At 35.9% G+C, this 23,856-nt stretch overlaps 2 protein-coding genes, 1 long non-coding RNA gene and 1 pseudogene across 3 annotated transcripts; 3 read left to right on the top strand and 1 right to left on the bottom strand.

Moving 5' to 3' along the window:
- The first annotated feature begins 2,525 nt into the window (after positions 1–2,525).
- On the top strand, positions 2,526–5,099 carry LOC148199169 (uncharacterized). Its single transcript, XR_015786369.1, has 3 exons — positions 2,526–2,687; positions 2,826–2,889; positions 4,783–5,099. It is a non-coding gene; the product is annotated as an uncharacterized LOC148199169 (long non-coding RNA).
- Positions 5,100–7,414: 2,315 nt separating this feature from the next.
- LOC148199168 (uncharacterized) lies at positions 7,415–10,830 on the top strand (annotated as a pseudogene).
- A 32-nt stretch (positions 10,831–10,862) lies between these two features.
- Positions 10,863–12,193, top strand: LOC148199167 (uncharacterized). Its single transcript, XM_088112264.1, has 2 exons — positions 10,863–11,789; positions 11,870–12,193. Exons 1-2 carry the CDS (start codon positions 10,863–10,865, stop codon positions 12,191–12,193), a joined length of 1,251 nt encoding a protein of 416 aa, XP_087968390.1.
- A 794-nt stretch (positions 12,194–12,987) lies between these two features.
- Positions 12,988–13,675, bottom strand: LOC148199166 (uncharacterized). Its single transcript, XM_088112017.1, has 2 exons — positions 13,319–13,675; positions 12,988–13,251 (listed from the first exon to the last, which is right to left on the bottom strand). The coding sequence occupies exons 1-2, from the start codon at positions 13,502–13,504 to the stop codon at positions 12,988–12,990; spliced, it is 450 nt and encodes a 149-aa protein (XP_087968143.1). The 5' UTR covers positions 13,505–13,675.
- Between the last annotated feature and the right edge of the window lie 10,181 nt (positions 13,676–23,856).

Raw genomic sequence — 23,856 nt, 5'->3', positions numbered from 1 at the left:
TAGGCCCCGATTTAGCCTAATGAGCATATGTAGGACTAGTTAGAGTTTAAACTAGGTGTGACCGAGATCACTAGGCCAAGTATGAATATGTTAAGGATGACAATACGGGTTGCCCTGCCTGTTTAAGCCCATTCCTCATTTCTCGCAAATAATGGATTTGGTCTGCCCTACATAAAAAATACATGCTAGTTTATCTAACCTATCCTTAATAATATTTGGCTTGTGAGCCTACAGAAAAATTCAATAAAAATTATCTATTTTATAATTTTTTCCTTTAGTTACATATACAAGGGAATAACCTATTTTTTTATTCAATTAGTATAAATAATAAATTCTATAAGTTAATTTTGTAATTAAGTAATATTCATAATTTAATAGTTTTTAATTTTTAAGTATAGTCTTGGTAGAAAATTCATAATAAATGTATATAACTAAAACAACAAAGAAACTAAAATTCAAGTAAGTCATAACAAATTTTCGAACCTTGTTATTAAATGTTTCTCATGCACGACTCTAATTCCACCTTTGTTTTGTAATCTCCCAACAATGCATTTAAGTTTGATTTTGCTTTCTTTTTTATTTTTGTTCACCTTCATTGAACAATAAAAAGACCTATTATGTTTAGCATAAAAACTATATCGTGTAATATTAAGACAAAATTATATGTAACAACTAAGCAAGATAATTGGATAAGACAACAACCACGTCAGTCAATTTACATGAAAATTAAACACTCAATTGATAAATATACACTTTTTTATTGTTTAATAGTCTACAAAAATTTAATAAAAACTCAATTGAAATATTTTAATTAAATTAAAGTCTCAAAACTTAAATTAGGTCTTAACATAATATAAAAATAAAAAATATTAAAAAAATAGAAACAATATATCTTAACTATATCTTTAAAAATATTTAATTTAATAAAATTAACATTTATATTTCTTAAAATATAAAATACTATTATAAAAACAAAAAGAAAAAGAAAAAACCGTATAATAGAATTTGTGACAGGAAAAACATATTTTAAAAATCTAAATAAATTTTGAATTCATCAATAGAAAAAATAAAAAGTTATGTAGTTATTTTTTTTAAATGAAAAAATAAAACCATCAGACCAAAAGTGTCTTAATAATTAAAAAAAAATATGAGTACAAAAATAAACCATCATAAACATATTTATTTTCGTTTTCATATCCAATTTAAAAAAAAAATCAAATACTAATTAATAAAATAAGGAACTTGAAATCCTAGTCAGAGTGAGTCAGCGCCAACGGTGAAGTGTGAGTATGAGTGCTTAGTCAGCTACTTTCAATATTTTATTAAACAAAAATTAAACTTGTCTTGTCAAATCACTGACTTAGACTATTCATGTTCAATCTTTTCGCTCCAAACTCGGAAACTTCCTATTTTGTATTTCTTATTTTACGCTATTTTTAAAATATTTTCATTACATCATAAAGACATTCATTTTTTTGGTACATATATAAAAGAGATGAACATGACCCATTTCTTGATGTCTAATAATCTTTCAGGATAATATTTGTTGAGAAATAAATTTTAGACGAAAAGTTGGTGAAATTAGAATTGTTTGAATTAAAAATATATATATAATATAATTTGAATGAATTTGAGATAAAAGTTTATATATATATATATATATACACACGATACAATGGTTATGATAAACTTAAAAAAATATTTCAATAGATAAAATTATTTTAAATGAATATTCATAGAAATTTGTGTTTTTTTATACATAATATATTTTATTTCTTAATTTAAACATATGCAGATACATTTTTATTAAATAATTAAAGAATAGATGTATTTTTTAGCTATATTTACTTATATATATATATATATATATATATATATATATATATATAAAAGTTTCTTTATCTATTTTTTATTAATAAAAAAGGTTTTTTTTGTAATATTCGATTTATTAATTAATTGAAATACTTAAAAGTCAAAATTGTGAGATGACTTCTAACTTCTAAAATAGATCATCCTACGTTTTTATATAAATATATACAAAAACTGGTGTTTATCTAGAATATGCAACAAAAATATTTTAAATTATTGATTTATTGTTAGAGATACCTAGAATTAATTAATAGTTCATTATAAAAGATTTTTTTCTTAATATTTTATTTGAGAACTATCAATATTTATTAAATCTGTTGATATAAATTTAAATATAAATAATAAAAATTAAGTTACAATAAAATGGAGTTATTATTTAAAATGAAAAACATTAAAATTAGAAAAATAAAATGAAAATTAAAAGAGATTTATAGGAATAAATTTCAGTTGTATTATTATTATTATTATTATTATTATTATTATTATTATTATTATTATTATTATTATCATTATTATTATTATTATTATTATTTAATCACTTATCTTTTTGTGAATAATTATCAGTATATCTGTAATAACCTTAAAAATAAATAATAATAAATAAATAAAACTTAAATACAGTTTCTGAAGACATTTTCATAAACTTACATTTCATTTTCTCTCCTTCAAACATCTCTCTAACATTGTCCTCTCCAAAACCCATTCTTCTCTCTAGATTTCCCCTCCATTGAGTCACTGGATTCCCATTCCGTAGACGTCTAGGCGATCTTTGCATCAAGGGCTCCAATTTTCACCGATTGCATTTGCGATTTCGTAGGGTAAGTAACTTTCCCCTTTTTGAACTGTGATCATGTAGCAAATTTTGCTGCATGTAGTTCACTTGTGATTTTTCCCCAAAATCTTAACCCTAAACTTATTTTAGAGACTAATTTCTATCACCATTTGGTGAAATATAGGTGCTGTCAATTTTTCTAGAGTGCCTTTGGATTTCCTCTTGAGTTTAAATGCTGGAAATTTAAGGTAAGGGGAGCTGAGTTTTTCTTTTTATTTATGTCTTGTGAAATCCTTGTATGCATGAGATGGATTTTGTAGAAATTGTGAAAGAATGCATATGTTTAATTATTTCTTTCTTCCACATTATTTTAATTATTGTTTCTGCACAAGAAAACCTTGTTGTTTGGATGTTGTATTGCACCTAGATCATTTTTGATTGCTGTCGAAAAGGCATGTTGTTAGCTGTTATAAATTCTGCAAACTTCTTGCTGTGTTAAATTAAAATTCTGCAGAAAAAAAAAATGCTGCTGTCTTAAAATTTCTGCACCAGAAAATGTTGTTGAATCTTACTAAAAAGCAATTAGTTTAAGCTTGAATATTCTGATTGCAGCAGTCTTGGTACTGTATTTTCACTTTTGAAGATGTTGTTTCTCTTTAAAAATAAATACTGGTTGAACCTGGATGTAATAAGTAATGTGTGGTTTTCATCTAGTTTATTTGCCTATAGAAGATGTATTGACTAAGAGATTTATTTCAGAATTTTTGAATAGTTGCATAAGCATGAATATGGTTTATTACTTTTAGAAAAGGCAGAGATAGAGATAAAGTTAAGTGGTATAGAATTTAGAGTAAAATAGTGAGGATTGTAGTTAGATGCTACAGGAAATTTTCACTAGGTACGGAAATAAGAAGCTAGTGGTAGACAACCTTATATTTTTGTTTATAAATGATTGGAAATGAGATCTCTGTAGCATTCTCGTAAGTATAAATTGGTGGTTTTAAAGAATTGGATAAGTTATAAAAAGAAGGATATGGGAGGGTCGTGAGGGTATTTGTTTTTAATAATAATTTGTTAAATATCAAATTTAGTTACTTTAATACGTTAGTCTTCTTTGTTTACGTAAACTTAAATCATAAAAATTTAATTAACATATTTTATTTAAGCCATGATGGTTTAAGAAAATATATTTTTGGTGTATTAGAAATTACATTCCAGAGGCCTTTTAATTTTATTGACGTATGACTTTAAATATTTTAGTGTGAGCATGTAGATAGTTTCACTTTTTGTTAATTTTATTAACTTTAAATATTGAAAGGAAGAAGCTATTAGACATATGATTGTATTAGGGTCATCCTTGCTGATTAATGATAGAAGTATAAATGGTTGTAATGTAGTCTTAGGCATTCATAGAGAAATGATGAACTATTATTTATTTTGGGATTGTAGAACTATATTACTTGGTGGCAACTTTAGCGTGTATATTTTGGTTTGATTTTGGTTCAAAGGAATTATGAAATGATCAAAAGTCTTGATTGGTGTGAAACTTTGTGAGGAATTATTGATTCAAGAGGTATATCCTATGATTTAAAGTGGTCGGATTGAATATGAAAGTAAGATCTCTAGGTGAGATCATTTAGTGTATTGAATGAATGTAAGAGGCTTTCATATGAGGGTTATCCCTAACACTCTAACAGTCTCTCATTCTCACTTAGAGAGGATTGACGTGTGTGGTGAGAGTAGTGGGAGGTCTTAGGATAGACGCTATCACTGGAGGTCTATTCCGCGGTAACGGACTAGCCTTGTGTGTGGTCGGGTGAAACCCCTCGGCAATGGCTTTGCAAAGCAGTAGGGGCCACCACAAGTGCACAACCTGCCCCAGCTCTACATTCATTCCAAGTCCGGACGTGTCTAGAGTCTTAACATGATAGGATGCTTGTCTTGATGAGTTTTATGAAATAAATGCTTACGTTTATGATGACTAAGGTGTTTATGTGTGTATGGATATTCTGGGAAATACTAGATTGATTGAAAATGAATTGTATGATTGTTTGAGACCTAGCTCACCCTTGCATTTGTATGTGTTGCATGTGTTTGCTTTCCCCCTTGCGATGATCATCCAATCCTTTGGATGTGAGCAGTAGGTGATGATGTACCTTTGGAGCAAGCTTTGGAAGTTGAGGAAGACCCAGCCCCTAGTGCTTAGGATTTCTACTAGCTCTTAATTTAAATAGCTCTTTATTTTGAAAGACTTCTAGCCTTCATTTTATCATGATCTGTATTTTGGAAATACTCTTTAGGTCCCATTGAACCTTTATTCAATCATGTATTTTGGAGAATTATGAACTTGTACTTAAGTTTTAAAACTTCCCAGCCAGACTTGGATAACTGTACTCCTTAATCCTATCTATTGTGTACTCTTAACTGCTTTCTATTATTATAATTGATGCATTCTACATATATACATTGCTATATATTTTGGGATGTCACAATATCACGTTGCCTTACGTTGCCTTACTCGGTAAAGTTTAACTATTTGATATATAAAATGTAAACACTCTCCGTTGGTAAAATTGGTGTCACGAATCTAAAAGCTACTTTGGGTGAAATGATGCTTTTAAAATCAATAAATAAATATTGAATCCCATACTACCAAAAATCGGAACGGAATCTATTCCCATATTTATAGAAGCAAAATTGATTCCTATACACGGAGAGAATCGATTCCCAAATTACCAAAAACGATTCTCGACATTTAAACCGGACAAAATCGATTATCCTAGAATTGATTTTTTTTCTCTCTCAATAGTTTTCTCCTGCATTAAAGCTCTCGAAAATTCAACAAAAACAAAGATATTTAAGTAAATGTTATGTATTTTTTTCTATGTTAAGGTGTCTTTCTTTCATAATGTTATGTATGTGAAGAAGTTATATTGTTTTCTTTTCATTTTTTCATTTTAATCTCTCGACCACTTGACCCTCCATCATGATTATTAGTAAACTTAGTATCAGATTTTATTTCCTTGTGAATCAAATTTTTGACATGGTTCCAAAAATAGTTTTGTTCAATTTACTAGTGCAGCAAAGGAAAATGACAGCGATTATTTTCGTTTATCCGTAACGGTTTCACAACCGAGGTATATACAAGCGAGACAAAAAGACTACCACTTTTTGTCTCAGTTTTGAACCGAGACAAAAATATATATGTTTTTGTCTCGGTTCAAATGCAATCAAGCTAGTAAAGGATGTTCCTTTATTTTTACTTTTTTTTCGCTAGAGTTTTTGCCTCGGTTGCTAGTGAACCGAGGCAGTAGAAGGGTTTTTTTTTCGTCAACCTTTCATCAATAAAGGGGTTTATTGTCATAATAGGTGGAGTCAAGATTCTTCAAGCAAACAATATCTTTCACTTGTTTGTTGTCAGAATAGGTGCTACAAAAGAATGTACCAACTAATACACCTCTACTCCACATCCATCTTTCACATGGCCTCGTGTTCCAAACCTTGAATGATGTTTTTTAAAACTTTGAGTTCATAGATAGTAATAGATCACATGTCTCACAAGTTTCTATCAGATCGGCTCATACGCATCTAACTTTTTAAACTTCAGGTTCATCTGGTTTGTTAGTAACCATTATGCTCATTGCTTTGTATCCCAATGAGGATTTGGCAACCAAAAATAAGCATTTCCATCATGTGGTGAATCAACACTCCATATCAAAGAGTAGTTAATTGGTTTTTTAAGAGCTGGAGATTCTGCTTCGGGTTCAAAAGATGTTTCACGAGCCACAAGAACATGTCCTCTCAATGGCGGGTCGTTGGACTGACAATAGTGACCAAGGCAGAAAAAATCATCTGGAATCTCCAAAGGTTTGTAAAATACAAAAGCTTGATATTTACCATGTGAGTTTTTGCTCCTCCAAACCCTCTCAAAATTCCTTATTTTCAAAACTTCTAGGCTTCCAAGGCTTATCCTTCCTCCAGCAAAACCAGCACCTGATACCATAGCATTAACAAACATTTGATGACACAACAATAGAAAATCAAGTAGGAGCTAACATAATTTAAGAACAATTGATGTCAACAATTCAACTTCTTTAAGATCTCTAGCCCACATAAAAGACAAACAAACATCAAGAAGAAAGAGCTCTAGAAAAATAGAAAATAAGAGTGTCCCCGCCACCCCAACCGCCGTAGGCCCATCGTCCCTCCACCTCCTACCCCCGCCACCTTGACGAAGCCTTCATCAACTTCTGTCCCTCATGCCTCTACGAACGCCTCGCCCTCCTCGACCCCAACAACAACAACCTTGCCACTGCTCGCAAACCTTCATCCACTGTCGCTGCCGCCCTTAAAGCCTTCTTTCGCCCACCTGCCCTCCTGGAGATATGTCGCACAAAGTCCTTTTCCGCCTCCAAAAATGAACCTTTCTCTAGCTCCTTCGAACCCCAACACAAATCTTACGACGTCCGCGTCTGCAGCACCCTCTCCAACCTTTTCCACCAAGACCTCAAGCCCCAAAACGACAAACCCCCAGAACTAAACGACATTCGCCTACGCGAACCAGATCTGCCATCCTTTGGCGGCAACAAACACCACACGCAAATCCACGAAGCACCTTCGCGAGTTGTTCCATTGAGAAAGGTTGTCACTACCAAGAACAGATCTCTAACCTCCTCTGCCGCGAGACGAAAACAGCAAACACGCCACCAATGTCGCAAGCTCTGAAGTATTTCGTCGTCACAGTCGCCGTTGTTGCCCGAACACGAGACCCCCATGGGTCGCACCTTTGTCGTTGCGCTGCCATCCTTTGAGCTTGGCGATGACGGTAGATAGGTCACCATCCATGATAGCGAAGCTTCGTGAAAGTGGCCATGGAAGATGAAAAGGGGAAAATAATCGATGAAGGAAGTTTCAATCGGTGGAAAATGAAGAAGGAAGTAACTAATCAGTGAAGGAAGACATTTAATCGGTGGGATAGAGATATTCAATGGTTCAAACGACCAAAATGGAAAGATATTGGATGAGAGATGAAGAACCCGAACAGAGGTGAAGAATAGGGTTTGCACGAAGAGAAACCTCGTTTTGAAGATGTGGGAGGAAAATGTCGAGAAATAACCTACATGCCTCGGTTAGAAGGCAAACCGAACATAAATGACCAATGACATCGGTTTGAAGAAGACCGAAGCAGTAGGACTTTGTCTTAGAGGGTTTTATACTTCGGTTTCGTAAATAACCGAGACAGTAGAATGCATAGACTTATGTTCTTACTTAACTGAGATGTAGAAGTTCGCTTCAATTACAAAAATGTCATCGCGTTTTAATATGCTTCGATTTTTTGAAAACCAAAGCATATTAGACGCATTTAAAAGCTGTTTTTTTTTTACTAGTGATCGGTTAAAAAAAAACAAGTTCACTATGTAACTTTCATCAAAGGAAAAATGATGAAATATCTAGGAGTTAAAGCTTAAATTTAAAAGGAAAGACTAAAGCAAAATACTTATTAATTAAATAATTAAAGTCTTATGATTTTAAGATATAATGCACTTCAATGACAAAAGAGGTAAAATACTCGTTTTAAGTTTTAAAGAAATAATGTCTCAAAAAAATTTCTTAGTACTAATATTTTTTTAGTAAATTAATTATAAAATTATGCTTTGAGAAAAAACTATCTTTTTTTAGTATTCATATATCTATATTAAATTAAGGGTTAAATATGTTTTTAGTCCCTGAACTATCAAGCGTTTTTATTTTTCGTCCCTATTTCAAACTTTGCACGATTAGATCCCTGTCCTTAAGGAAACCATTATTTTTGGTCCTCCAATACAAACGGCGTTAAAATTCGGGTGATGTGGCTAACGTATAGGCACGTGGGATGACATGTATCGTTTGTAACATTTGCCACGTGTGTTTACATTTTAAATTGAAATTGATTAGTGATTAAATGAGCTGACGGAGATAAGGGCTTATATACTTACTAAGGGATTGGATCTTCTTAAGTGAATCAAAGATGAGGGTTGATAACTTTGTTTTATCTTGAACGTGAGTCGCAATTAGGGTTGATAACTTTGTTGCTCCAGTGTTCGTTTGCATTGTGTGTGTCAGGAAGGCGATTCGGAGAAGGTAATTTTGTTATTTTCGTTTATGTTTACTGTCACTCCATTGCTTGTTGTGCGTTGTGTGAGTAAAATTTGCATTTTATAATGTAGGATTAGCAATGGTTTTTGATTTTTCTCTGCATCACATGGGGAAGTTCGTGAAGAATAAGGGAATAGAATATGTGGGAGGAGAAATACATGTTATAAAAGGAATTGATCCGGACAGGTGGTCTTACTTTGAAGCAGTGGGATATGTTAAAGAATTCAAGTATGATGCAGAGTTCAAGTTATGGTGGAAGGGGGCAAAACAAAAGGCGATGAACAACCTGAGATTACTCAGTGATGACAGGGAAGCACTGTTCTTGGCTAACTATGCAGAGGCAAATAATGATGAGGTTGAAATCTATGTCCAACATGTACAACCTAGTCAGCCAGATGAAGTTAAGTTTTTGTGTTTTGGTGAAGAGGCAGTACAGGAGACGGAGGAAGAGGTAAATATGGAAGAAGAGGTGGAAGATATACATGCATATGTTGTTGAAGAAGATGCTATTGTGGATGAAGAAGTTGGTTATGTTGGTGAAGCACATGCTTATGTGGATGAAGAAGATCATGCAGTGGATAAAGAAGTTGGTTATGTTGGTGAACCACATGCTTATGTGGCTGAAGAAGATGATGCAGTGGATAAAGAAGATGGTTATGTTGGTGAAGCACATGCTTATGTGGCTGAAGAAGATGATACAGTTGATAAAGAAGATGGTTATGTTGGTGAGGTGGAGGGGAATGTGGAAGTAGAAGATGTCCTAATGGATTACGAAGAAGAAGAGGGGAATGTTGAGGACGAATATGTATAGAGGGGTGAGGAAGAGGGCAATGTGGTTGAGGAAGAAGTGGTGGAAAATGTGGATGATAGTGAAGAGAACAGAATGGAAAATGATGATGATGGGTTTGGGATGGAGGATCAGAGGGTGGAGGAAGAAAGAAGAAATATTAATCCTGTTTTAGAGAGGTGGAGTACAATGAAAAAGAGGAAGAAAAGTGTGAGGAGAAGAAAGGGTGGTGGTGAGGGGTCATTTGTGGTTAACGAAGATGTTGGACACCATGAGCATGAGATAAATGAAGATTACAATACTGATGAATTGTCTTCAAATGTGGATAGTGATGAGGCTATTAGTGATAATAGGAGGAAGTTTCCAAAGTACAGAGCAGATGAAATGACTAAGAGTTTCAAATTTACATTGGGGATGGAGTTTAAGTCATTGAAAGATTTTAAAAGTGCCCTACAGGAGCATAGCGTATTAAATGGCAAAGAAGTGAAGTTTGTTAAGAATGATTTGAAGAGAGTGAGGGCAGTTTGTAAAAAGGGATGTGGTTTTGTAATTATGGCTAGCAAGGTAGGAGGAAGGGAAACTTTTAGAGTGAAAACTCTCGTTGGACGTCACAAGTGTGGAAGGGTTTTTAGTAACAAAAGTGCAAGTGTGCAATGGATTGCACAAGTATTGGTAGACAGATTTGTCAATGTGGGAGGCATGACAGTGAACCAAATCATAGATGAAATCAAAAAGTCCTTTAGTGTTGGAATTACTCCTTGGAAAGCAGGAAGAGCAAAGGAAATTGCTATGGATTCTTTAGTGGGTGATGGAGAACGACAGTATGGACGTTTGTATGATTATGTGGCTGAGTTGCTAAGGGTAAAGGCTGGAACATTCAAGATTAAGGTCAATCAACCCCAACCCACTTTGCCACCACGGTTTGGGGCATTTTACATGTGTCTAGAGGGTTGTAAAGAGGGGTTCTTAGGTAGTTGCAGGCCATTCATTGGGGTAGATGGTTGTCATTTGAAGACAACATATGGAGGTCAGTTGTTAGTGGCAGTGGCAAGAGACCCTAATGACCAATATTTCCCCCTAGCTTTTGCTGTGGTTGAAAATGAATGCAAAGAGACATGGAGATGGTTTTTGAGCCTGCTGCTGGGTGATATTGGGGGAATAGATTGTCAACGGTGGATCTTTATTTCGGATCAGCAAAAGGTAAGTTACTTTATACATCAATATGTTTTTTATTCCCTCTTTTATTCAAATTGTTAAGTTACTTTAGTAAAGGCTGTTGGCATTTGTTGGCAGGGATTAATGGCAGTATTTGATGAGATTTTGAATGGGGTGGAGCACAGGCTGTGTTTAAGGCATTTGTACAACAACTATAAGAAGAAATTTGGTGGAGGTCTACTCATTAGAGACCTTATGATGGGGGCTGCCAAGGCAACATACTTTCAAGACTGGGAAAAAAAAATGGGTGAGTTGAAGACTGTGAATTGTGATGCTTATAATTGGTTAATGACAATTCCAACTAAATCTTGGTGTAAACATGCATTTAGTGCTTATCCTAGATGTGATGTGTTGATCAATAATTTGTCTGAGTCATTTAATAGTACTATTTTGCTGGCAAGAGACAAACCTATAATTACTATGATGGAATGGATTAGGTCATATATTATGAGTAGGTTTGCAACACTTAGAGAAAAAGTGATCAACTATCCTGGTGATGTTATGCCTAAACCGAGAAAAAGACTTGATAAGGAAGTTGAAAAGAGTGGGAATTGGCTTCCAGTTTGGGCAGGGGGTGCTAAATTTGAGGTCACTCATGGCTTTACAATGGACAAGTTTGTAGTTGATCTAAGTAATCATAGTTGTAGTTGTTACTTTTGGGATTTGGTTGGAATACCTTGTAGACATGCTGTTGCTGCCATACATTATAAATTAGAAAACCCAGAAGATTATGTTCATCCATATTACAAGAAACATGCTTATAACACTTGTTATGCACCTGAAATAATTCCAATCAATGGACAACAACTTTGGCCTACATCCGACACTGCCCCACTACTACCACCCACTTATAAAACACCTCCTGGAAGGCCTAAAAAGTTAAGAAGAAGAGAAGCTGATGAATATGTCAGCCATTCAAAGTTGTCCAAGAAAAATATTGGTATGAAGTGTAGAAGTTGTAATGCATATGGACACAATGTAAGAAGTTGTAAAAAGGGGCAGAAAAGCAAGGTATTTCCTCCTGAACATGTCATTTACAAGTTCATTTATTTATATTTATGTCAAATCTAACTACCTTAAGCCTTTCACAGGACACAAGAGGCACATCTGCAATGGGAGGATCTGCAACAATTGGAAGGACAAAATCTGCAACAAGAAGTGCATCAGGTGGAAGGGGAGGATCTTTATCAACTGCAAGGGGAGGATCTACATCAACTGCAAGGGGAGGATCTGCATCAACTGCAAGGGGAGGATCTGCAAGAAGAACTGCAACGGCTGCTGAACCATCTGCACCAACCTCACAAGGTCAGAGAACATCACAACTTAGAGGGGCTGCACATATGCGTCAAGGGGGAAGAAGAACATCCTCAAGATTGGCTGCACAATTTCTAGGGTCTCAAGCCAGTTGCAATTGACATCCACAGACTTTTTTTAATGCTATAATGTACTGATTGGGACCCACTTCGGGAGACCATTTGTAATGGGCACAGTATTTTTTGGACAACTTGTTTGTCATATAGTGTACCACATCCAATGTTAATTAAAGTACTAGGGGACCACTTCTTGTGTTAATTAAACTGCTCGGGGACCACTTCTGTAATTTCTTGTGTTGTTTTGTTGAATGCAATGCCTTAACTTGGATGACATTTTACTCTTCATTGTCCCCTGTCCATTTCAGTCATTGTGCTTTAAATTACTTGTTGGATTAGTTTTTTTCAAAGCAGTAGGGTGTTGGCATCTCATAATAATCTTGCAAGATTGATGTTATAAGTCAAAAACCTTATCAGGTTCAACACTGGTGCTTTCTGCTGTCACATTGTGCTTTCTGATGTTATAAGTATTTTTGTCACATTTTTATATAAACCATCCACATCCAATGATACTTGGTCATTCTTTATAATGCTTTTACTGGTTCAAGACTTCATTCACATGTCTTGGCAACTTCATTTTTATAATGCTTTTACTGGTACAAGACTTCATTTTTATAATGCTTTTACTGGTTCAATTACGCATACCAGTATAATGCTTTTACTAGTTGACATTTTGAGTGTAACTGATTTTTATAAACTATGCTATAAAACTCTTTGATTTAAAATAACAACTATAATCACATAACAGAAATGCACATAACACAACGTAATCACGTATGATGTCCACATTTTATTCAATTTAAAACTTGAAAGTACATCCACAACACAACATTACCAATCTAATTACAATTTATCTTCAGCACAAACATAAAACAAAACATCACTGTTAATGCCCATAATGACAATACAAACAAGACCAACATCATTTTGAACTTTTTTCTCTCTTGCTCTAATTTCCTCTTCAACTTGTCCTTCTTCTTCCTTAGATCCAACACAACATTTTCAATACAGACTTCAACTTCTTCACTCCTCCTTTGTAAGCTTCCTTCAATTTTCGAGTCTCCTTCATCAACCCATTCAAAGTAGTTACAACTTGAATTACTCTGCAAAAGAAATTACAAATCACGAATACAAACTTCATCACAATAAGTAAAACATTATCTCACTTACTGCCCAATTTCTACATCTATAAAACAGTCTCCCTTTGTTCTTCAATGTAGTTGCCTTCAACAGCAACAATCTTTCCCCACAACCACAATTTCTTGCAGCTAAGTCAGAGGAGGATCCACATGTTTGGGACATTCCAGAACCAATACTCCTTCGCGTGCAACCATTTCCTCCTCTGTCAGCTTCCATTTCCCTGATACAGTAATTTCCAAAGTAAATCAACTTCGACTACTCCCAACAAAAACCCTATATCCCAAATCCATCCATTCAGACGAAACGAAAGACGAAAATCAACTTACGTGACCATTTACACCAATGTTGAAGAAGATGAAATCCAACCTTTTGCGGTTCACCGAAACCTTCTTCCCAGCTGAAATTATGTGCTTATCAACCCTCGTCTTTGATTCACTTAAGAAGATCCAGTCCCTTAGTAAGTATATAAGCCCTTATCTCCGTCAGCTCATTTAATCACTAATCAATTTCAATTTAAAATGTAAACACACGTGGCAAATGTTACAAACAATACATGTCATCCCACGTGCCTATACGTTAGCCACATCACCCGAATTTTAACGCCGTTTGTATTGGAGGACCAAAAATAATGGTTTCCTTAAGGACATGGATCTAATCGTGCAAAGTTTGAAATAGGGACGAAAAATAAAAACGCTTGATAGTTCAGGGACTAAAAACATATTTAACCCTTAAATTAATTATAACTTTACGTTTGAAAATGAAATTTAATTAAATTATTATAATGTTAATTTTGATTAATATTAAAAATGATATTTAATGAGTTATTTTTTTTCAATTAATCATAATTTTGTGTAGAAAAAAAGACAATGATTAGTTATTTTTGTTTTTTTATAATAATTTTTATTTCTATTTTTTTCTTTTATCTTTATGACTTCTTATCTACTGATTTTACTCGCTGTTTCTCATTGTTTTATTATATTATAAAGTTCTTTTTTATCGTTTTGACGGATTTCATTCGTTGAATCTCATGTTTGTGTGTACCGATCTTCTTATTCTTATTTTATTTTATTTGTTGAATTTGTATTATATTAGAAAGGTTTAATACCTATTTTGGTCCCTCTTTTGGGAGGGTTTGTTCAAAGTGATCCTTCCTTTTTTCAAAAATTCACTTTAGTCCTACCTTTCGCAAAAACTGTTCAAGTTGGTCCTTTTTGGTAACGGCGTTAAGTTCACTAACGGTAGAACTGCCAGGTGTGCAATGTTTGATCATGTGGCATTATAATTTGTTTTAAAAAATAATTAATAATGACGTGTAAATAGGGTAAAATAAAAAAATAGTGTATATTCCACCAGCATCAAGGCTTCGATACTCCTCTGCTTGCACCCAGAAAACACTATAGAAAATGGTAGCAGAATCAAATGCATTTCCAGAATGAACAAACCCAAATCACAAATCCCATGCCGATAGGTTTAAAGTTTATCTTTTGAAACAACTCATATCCCTCATCTTCCACCATCACCCAAATCAACCACCGCCGAAAGAAAATCAAACAACAAATCAATTTCTGAAGCAAAACGCCTTACCATCACAACCTGAGAATTCTGAACACCCTCTCCTTCATCTCCAGAAGTTCAACCCAAACATAAACCCATTTTTTCCCCAACCCAATGCTTAACAGAAAACATTCACTACACCAATCAGAAAATCAATTTTTCACGCCCCAAGACTCACGCCCAACACAATACAGTACAAACAAGAAGGTGATTGCCGATGGCGGGTGTGAATTCCGAGTAGAAGCGGTGCAACCATGACGATTTATTTCACCTTCGACTTCGCATAACAGAGGAAGAGGAGTTTTATCGCCGGCATTGGAGTGACGACCCTTTCTGGCATCAACGTCTTAAGACGAGGCGCAGGGAGAACCTCGCGCGAAGAGGAGAAGGAAGAGGCACCTTGGTGCGGTGGCCGGCAGAGATTGTGGCAGCGATCGCGCGACGAGCGACGGAAGAGGGGAACTCTCACCTCGATCGGCAACGAACGTCAGCACCGGCGACGCCTTGTGCCACAACTCGCGGTGGCTGGTTGGGTGGAGGCCTGTTGCAGCGGCAAATTAGTGAGAGGCAGTGGGAAGCAAACTCTCCCTAGGGTTTCTGGTTGAGAAATTAATTTTTTTTAACCCATATAATGAAGTGACACTGCCAACACATATAAAAGGTTCCAAGTCATCAAACATTGCACACCTGGCAGTTCTACCGTTAGTGAACTTAACGCCGTTACCAAAAAGGACCAACTTGAACAGTTTTTGCGAAAGGTAGGACTAAAGTGAATTTTTAAAAAAAGGAAGGACCACTTTGAACAAACCCTCCCAAAAGAGGGACCACTAGTAAAAAATCGGGTTTTTACAGCGCACATTATGCCACGGTTCAACGAAAACCGCAGCATAATGGTGCGCGGTGGCAGTTTTGTAAATAAAACGAACATATATGCCGCGGTTCCCAGTAGAACCGCGGCATATACCCCAGTCAAACTTTGCCTTTGACGCCACGTATGAATAAAAAATTAAATAACAGAGTATATGCCGCGGTTCTCTGCACAACCGCGGCATATACCCTGCCAATTTATTGCAGGTGCTGACTGGGTCAGTGAATTTGAAAAGTTACAGGGGGTATATGCCGCGGTTCCCCAGGGAACCGCGGCATATACCCCCTGTAACGTCTTAACTTCTCTGCTAGTCAGAGAATTTCAGAAGTTACAGGGGGTATATGCCGCGGTTCCCCAGAGAACCGCGGCATATACCCCCTGTAACTTCTGAAATTCTCTGAAAGGCAGTTGGGGAGACAGTTGTGCTGAACACGTTTCAGGGGTATATGCCGCGGTTCCCCAGGGAACCGCGGCATATTCGCCTATATGAAATTAATTTAATATTTATTTGAAATATTTCGAGGTATATGCCGCGGTTGCCCGCTGAACCGCGGCATATAGTTTGAAAATAATTTCAAAAATGCCATTTCTGATAATTTTTTAAATTAGTATATGCCGCGGTTGGGGGTTAAACCGCGGCATATAACCCTTTTATACCGCGGTTAAGTAGTGAACCGCGGTAGATTCCCCTGTTCAGAGTTAAAAAACAAAACTTGGAACAGTGCATCGTCTTCCTCGCGCGTTCTCTCTGTTTTCGCGTTTCTTCTTCCTCCGAACCACCCTTCATCTCAGATTTTGCATTTTTAACCGTTTAAACTCAAAATTGTTCGGTCATTATTCGTTTTTGACGATAAAAACGAGTTTTAGCCGATCAAAATCGTGATTTCCTTGCGTTTTTCACCCTCTCCGCCGCCGCCGCCGTTGTGTTGCGTTTTTCACCCTCTCCGCCGCCGTTCCTCTTCCAGGTATTTATGTCCATTTGCATTTTTAACGTGATTTTTTCATTAATTTTTGCATAATGCTATAGTTTTGGTAATGTATGAAGTTTCTATAGTTTTGGTAATGTATTATGGTATAATTTTTGCTTTAATTTTGATAGTGCATGAAATTGTTATAGTTTATTAATTGTTTGATTGTATGATTGAATTGATTGTATGTTGAATATATTGTATAATTGTATGATTGTAATTTTGTAGAATATTTACGTATGGATCGAAATTGGATTAATTTACCACGCATTAGTGTTGAGTACGAGAGAGGGGTAGAGGAATTTATACAATTTGCGCAACGTAATGAGGGGAGAACTGATAATGAAGTGAAATTTAGATGTCCTTGTGTGAACTGTTTGAATGGGAGAAAGTTGAACGCAACTCAAATTAGAGAACATCTTATATGTGATGGTTTTCTAAGATGCTATACAACATGGATCTGGCACGGCGAAGAAATGGATTTTCCCACTGACTCTCAAAGTGTAAATGTTACTGATTCCACCATGGAAGAAGATCGACCGGATGAAGACAAATTGGAGGACATGATCCGCGATGTTGGAGCAGAAAATTTTGCCAAAGCTCATGTGTATGAGACGATGTCGACTGATGCAGAAACACCTTTGTATGTCGGTTCAACTAAGTTCACACGTTTGTCAGCGGTGTTAAGGCTCATGAATTTGAAGGCGAGCAATGGATGGACTGATAAGAGTTTTACAGAACTGTTGACGTTGTTGAATGAAATGTTGCCAGATGGAAATACACTGCCCACTCGTAATTATGATGCAAAGAAAATTCTTTGTCCAATGGGTATGGAGTATAAAAGGATACATGCTTGTCCTAATGACTGCATTTTGTATAGGAAAGAGTTTGAATTTTTGACAAAGTGTCCAAAATGTGGCTTATCACGATACAAGTCAAAAAACAATACTGAAGATAATGGTCAGATAGAAAAAAATGGATCTGCTTTGAAAGTAGTTTGGTACCTTCCAATAGTGCCCAGACTGAAGCGTTTGTTTGCGAATCCCAAAGATGCTAAAAACCTTAGATGGCATGCAGATGAGAGAAAAATTGACGGGCTGCTTCGTCATCCAGCTGATTCAAAGCAATGGAAAAATATTGATCGACAATTCCCCGAATTTGGTAAAGAGTGTAGAAATCTTAGGCTTGGTTTAGCCACTGATGGAATGAACCCATTTGGTAATCTGAGTACCAATCACAGTTGTTGGCCAGTTATATTGATAATTTACAACTTATCTCCTGCATTGTGCATGAAGAGGAAGTACATGATGTTGTCTATGATGATATCTGGTCCAAAGCAGCCTGGAAATGACATAGATGTTTATCTAAGCCCACTAGTTGAAGACTTGAAGGTTTTGTGGGTTGACGGGGTTGAAATATTTGATGCATTCGCTTCAGAGACTTTTATGATGCGTGCAATGTTATTTTGCACCATTAATGACTTTCCTGCTTATGGTAATTTGTCAGGATACAGTGTCAAGGGTCATAAAGCGTGTCCTATATGTGAAGAAAACACTGCAGCTCATCAATTGAAACATGGAAGAAAGACGGTGTATCTGCGTCATCGGAGATTTCTAAAACGTAATCATCCATATCGAAGGTTAAAAAAAGCATTCAATGGAGATCAAGAGAGGGACGAAGCACCAAATCCACTTACTGGCCTTGAAGTTCTTCAAAAAGTTAATAAAATACATCATGTATTTGGGAAAACATCGAAGAAGTCATCTGTAACGACCCCTTGGAAGAAGAAATCAATATTCTTTGATCTTCCATATTGGTCAAAGTTAGATGTTCGACATTGCATAGATGTGATGCATGTAGAAAAGAATGTGTGTGATAGCTTGATTGGTACATTACTCAACATTCAGGGAAAGACAAAAGATGGAGTGAATGCTCGTTTGGATTTGGTTGACATGAATATCCGAGAAGAGTTGGCACCGAAGGAGATTGGTAAACGTACTTATTTGCCCCCTGCATGTTACACAATGTCTAGACAAGAGAAGATAAGTTTTTGTGTATGTTTAAAGAGTATCAAAGTACCACAAGGATACTCTTCAAATATCAAGAGTTTAGTGTCAATGCAGGACTTAAAGCTTGTTGGCATGAAGTCTCACGATTGTCACGTCTTAATGCAACAGTTGTTACCGGTGGCTATTCGTGGAATTTTGCCCAAAAATGTTAGGCACACCATAAACAGGTTGTGTTCATTTTTCTCGTCAATATGTAGTAAAGCCATCGATCCTACAAAGTTAGATGAACTTCAAGGCGAGATTGTTATCATCTTGTGTGAACTAGAGATGTTTTTCCCTCCATCTTTTTTTGACATCATGGTACATTTACTTGTTCATTTGGTTAGAGAAATCAAGTTGTGCGGACCGGTATACTTAAGATGGATGTATCCTATTGAGCGTTATATGAAGATTTTGAAAGGGTACGTTAAAAATCCATATCATCCTGAAGGTTCGATGATTGAAAGGTATATTGCTGAAGAAAGTATCGAGTTTTGTTCAGATTACATGACATCAACGAATCCAATAGGAGTTCCTCGCACAGCATGGTTGAATAAATTTTCTACAAGTAAAAGCATCCGAGGTGTCAATGTGGTGACAAAAGATCGCGAAGAATTGTTGCAAGCGCATCTTTATATATTGAACAACACAGATGAGGTGATCCCTTTTTTGGAAGCACACAAAACCATTGTTAAGAATAAAAATCCAAGACAATCAGAGAAATGGCAATTGATGGAGCATAACAAAACATTTATGTCTTGGTTCAAATCTGAAATTGACAAAGAGCCACATTCTTCTGAAACTTTATTGTGGCTTGCAAATGGTTTGAAGTTTGATGTCGTGTGTTGTACAGGTTATGAAGTCAATAATTGCACATTCTATACGAAGACTTTGGATGATAAAAGCACAGTACAAAATAGTGGAGTCAGTTTAGAAGCTGAGTCACTTCAATTTTCCACATCAAAAGATCAATCTCCTGTACTTGGATCAATGAGATATTATGGTATAATAGAAGAGATATGGGAGGTTGATTACACCAAGTTTTCCGTTCCATTGTTCAAGTGTAAGTGGTTTGACAATAAGAGTGGTGTGAAAATAGATGACTCGGGTATGACACTGGTTGATTTTCGCAAGGTGGGTTATCGAGACGAACCGTTTATCATGGTACATCAACCATCTCAAGTTTTTTATGTCAAAGATCCTTCGTCTGACCATTGGTATGTTGCTCTTCAAGGCAAAAAACAAATTGAAGTTAACGAAGACAATCTAATTAATATTGATATTGCTGACAACCATTCATTTCAAACTACAACAAAGTTGGATGACCAATCTGTAGTTGACGATGATGTACATGCAATTCGGTCAGATCATGATGAGGGAATATACATATGATGAATTGTTAGGTGTGAACTTCCTTCCCTGCTCCATCAGATCCTGCTTTTGTATCATGAATCCATATCTTTATGTATGAATTTTCAATTTGGATACTATTACATGTTTTGTTAATTTATATGATATTACATAAGTCTTGAAAGAAAATTTAATGTTGTTATTTATTTTGACAGATATATGGCTGATCATCCACATTCTTCAGGGGATGAGGCTCCCCCACCCAGATCCACTAGAGGACCCACTAGGATGAAACAACTATTAATCAGGAAAAATAGTGGTGAAAGAACTCCGGTGAATGTGAATGTCACCACGGGTGTGGCAACTGGCCCCAATGCAGATGACTTCCGATCATACCTTGGAGTAGTGGCACGTGATAAGATTAGTATTCTCATTCCATCTTTTGATCATGTGTCCGAGGGTGATCGGAACATTATTTGGCAAGATATATTGGTAAGTTAGTTAATAGCATTTGAATTATAATTTGTTTATATTGATAATTTTGTACTAATACAACTTTATTATGTTTTTTTCAGATGACATTTGACATTCCAAATGTCCCAACACTTAGAAATAAGTGTTTGTCAACTGTTGCAGAAAATTTCAGAAACTTTAAAAGCAAGTTGACATCAAGGTACATCTTTGGACACCTTAAACATAAAACTCCATGTAATGCATATAAGTCCATTGATGAGGAGACTTGGCGGGTTTTTAAAGAGAGTCGGATGTCAGAGGAATGGCAGGTTAGTGTAGTTCATATTATTTAATTCCTCATTAACAAATATATATCATATGAACTCATTAATTAATGTGTATGTGACAGGCAATTAGAAGCAAAGCACAAGGAACAAGTGCTAAGAACAAAAACCCCCACCTATTATCTCGTGGTGGGTATAGGAAGCTTGAGGAGAAAATCCTCAAGCAAAAGGCAGATGCTATACCACCATCTCAGAGTGGTAGCCCTCCTCAGCCTCCTTCTCCACCGTCTAGACACGAGAAATGGAAGTTGGCCCGTATGCGACCATCGGGCACCTACTCTTCCGACTCAGCACGAGAGATTTCTGAAAAAATTGTAAGTTATCACTGTTCCTAAAATAATAAATATTGTCATTATACATACTACATTAAACTATTTAACTGATAATGGTGTTTTGTAATGTTACAGGACGCCTTGGTTGAGCAGAGCTCCCAAGGCCAATTCACTCCAGAGGGTCGCCAGGATATTCTTGCTGCTGCAATTGGACGACCTGAGCACCCTGGACGTGTACGTGCTGCAGGTCCTGGAGTAGGAATTACGGATTATTTTGGGAGCTCTTCTCGTCAGCCTTCATATTCGTACAGCGATACACAAAGGATGACAGAAGAGATCACAAAAAAGGTCCGACAAGACCTTATGCAGGAGATCAGGGCCGAGGTGAGGGCTGAATTCCAGATGCTCTACCAGGAGCAGTTTCAGAGCATGCGCCCGATGCAGTCTCCTATAGAGGAACATGTGGTCCCTCCCCCTCCCACAGGTAAACTTAATAAACATTTATGTGCAATTATTTCTATCTCTTGTATAATCTAACATTTACTCTGACAGGGAGAAGCGGCAAAGGAAGTTGTTCCGCATCAGCCATCCCAGAGGATGACATGGACGATGGTAGTCCATGTCTGCTATACATTTTAGAAGAAGATCAGATGGTGCTGGTAGCTCGTGGAACAGAGTTTAGGTCAGCGACTGTATGTCATGGTATGCAACTATTAGAGGATGAGGTGAAGGTCTCAGTGGATGAAATGATCATGCCAGATGCCTCGGTTCCACTGTCCACGGAAGAGATTTTCACTGTGGAACAAGCATATAAGTCGTTTATCACTTGGCCTAAATTTTTGGTTAAACCAGTTTCTGACCCCTCGGTATGAAATTCTTCTTTACACTTCTCAATTTTAAAGGTTTTTGATTTCAAAACTTATCTTATCTTTTCATGTAACAACAGACGCAGGAACAACAGAAGATTCCTCTATCTGAGGATGACCCTCTTTCTTCATTGCATCTACTTGCTGACATCCTTGATGATAAGCCTTTGGAGGTTCAGTATGATGCTAATGTATTTGGGCATGGCTCTGAGGTCCCAATATACCTTAATAGCCAAGATGTCCGTGAGCTTGCGTCGGGAACACAAGAGTTGAATATTTCAATTATTCAACTATGGACGATGTAAGTCTATGACCAATTATTTATATATAAAATTGATTTATATATCAAGTATCCTTATATCAAAGTTAATTTTTGATTTCAGGTATATGTTTGGGGTCGCTAATAAGTTGGGGCGTTCTGATGATTATGGATTCATTGATCCCCAAGAAATTCATGAATCAAATGATTTTGACCATATCAACATGAGTCTGATAAGAAGTTTTGGAAGGGGCAAAAAAATATACTTTTTGCCTTATATATCCGGGTAAGTGAACTTTGTTAACATAATAATGTTCCATATGTGATTTTAATATTTAATAGTTACGTTATTATGAATTTCAGGCGCCATTGGCAACTTCTTGTTATGTCTGTGCAAGACAACTATGCTTTGTGGTTCTGCTCATTGCACAGGCCTCCTCCCACACAACTCAGACAAGCAATTGATTGGTAAGAACCTCAATGTTTGGACTTTCTTTGTTATATAACTGAATGCTAAAACATTTTTTTATATACAGTTCTATTCCAGCAAGTATGATGATGGACGGGAGATCAATTGCTAAGAGTAGAAAGATTGCTTGGATTTCTCTCAAGGTTTGACATATGCTAAAGTCATACTTTGTTATAATTGTTTTATAACAAATGTTATTCACTAACTATTATCAACTGTGATGATATATTGTAGTGTAACAGACAAAATGGGTCATATGAGTGTGGATACTATGTAATGTATTGGATGACCCATATTGTTCGTTCTCACATCACAAGAAGCTGGGAAACGGTAATATTTAACTTTAACAAATTTTGATTTTTTAACAAATGTTGAATTCATATACACTAATTAAAATGAATTGTCTTTTGCAGAGATTCAAGACTACTACACCAGTTCCTGAGAAGTCCCTACTATTCATTAGGAACGCTGCTGCAAAGTATATAGTTAGATTATACAATAGCTCTTAGATTTAGATTTAAACAATGCATTTGATTAGCTTTTGATTTCTTAGACTCTCTACTTTATTTGATGTTGAAATACATTTGAACATGTGTTTGTTATGTTGAAATTGCATTTCTGTAAATGTTTTTATATGCAGGTCTGTTTTTGTGGTAGTGGATATCACAAAAACAGACCTGCAATTTTAAAAAACTGCAGGGGAATATGCCGCGGTTCTAACCACAACCGCGGCATATTCCCCCTATATGCCGCGGTTCTAACCACAACCGCGGCATATAGTGCTTCGTTTTTTTTTTAAAAACGAGACATATGGCCGCGGTTTTGACACTACCCGCGGCATATTTGTCGGCCTATATGCCGCGGTTCAACCGCGAACCGCGGCATATAGTGCATTTTTTAATTATTTTTTTTGAATTTTGTTTTAAAAAAAATGAATTTAGGCAGCGGTTCCCTAGACAACCGCGGCATATTGCGCAGACTATATACCGCGGTTATGACCGCGGCATAAAGTGTCTGACTTACTACCGCGGCTGAATATGCCGCGGTTCAAGAACCGCGACGTATAGTGAAAATCAACCGCGGTAAAAGCCCCTCGCTGCACTAGTGGACCAAAATA

Source organism: Vigna umbellata, chromosome 4, assembly GCF_029865625.1.
Source record: "Vigna umbellata cultivar VRB3 chromosome 4, Vumbellata_1.0, whole genome shotgun sequence".
Taxonomy (NCBI): domain Eukaryota; kingdom Viridiplantae; phylum Streptophyta; class Magnoliopsida; order Fabales; family Fabaceae; genus Vigna; species Vigna umbellata.
This window is presented reverse-complemented; position numbering and strand designations above follow the sequence as displayed.

Bases quoted from the DNA above. Each gene is read 5' to 3' on its own strand.
- LOC148199167 (XM_088112264.1), top strand. From the start codon at position 10,863: ATGGCAGTATTTGATGAGATTTTGAATGGGGTGGAGCACAGGCTGTGT. The intron at 11,790-11,869 runs GTATTTCCTCCT...AGCCTTTCACAG, and splicing joins AAAAGGGGCAGAAAAGCAAG to GACACAAGAGGCACATCTGC.
- LOC148199166 (XM_088112017.1), bottom strand. From the start codon at position 13,504: ATGGAAGCTGACAGAGGAGGAAATGGTTGCACGCGAAGGAGTATTGGT. The intron at 13,252-13,318 runs GTAAGTGAGATA...TTTCTTTTGCAG, and splicing joins ATAGATGTAGAAATTGGGCA to AGTAATTCAAGTTGTAACTA.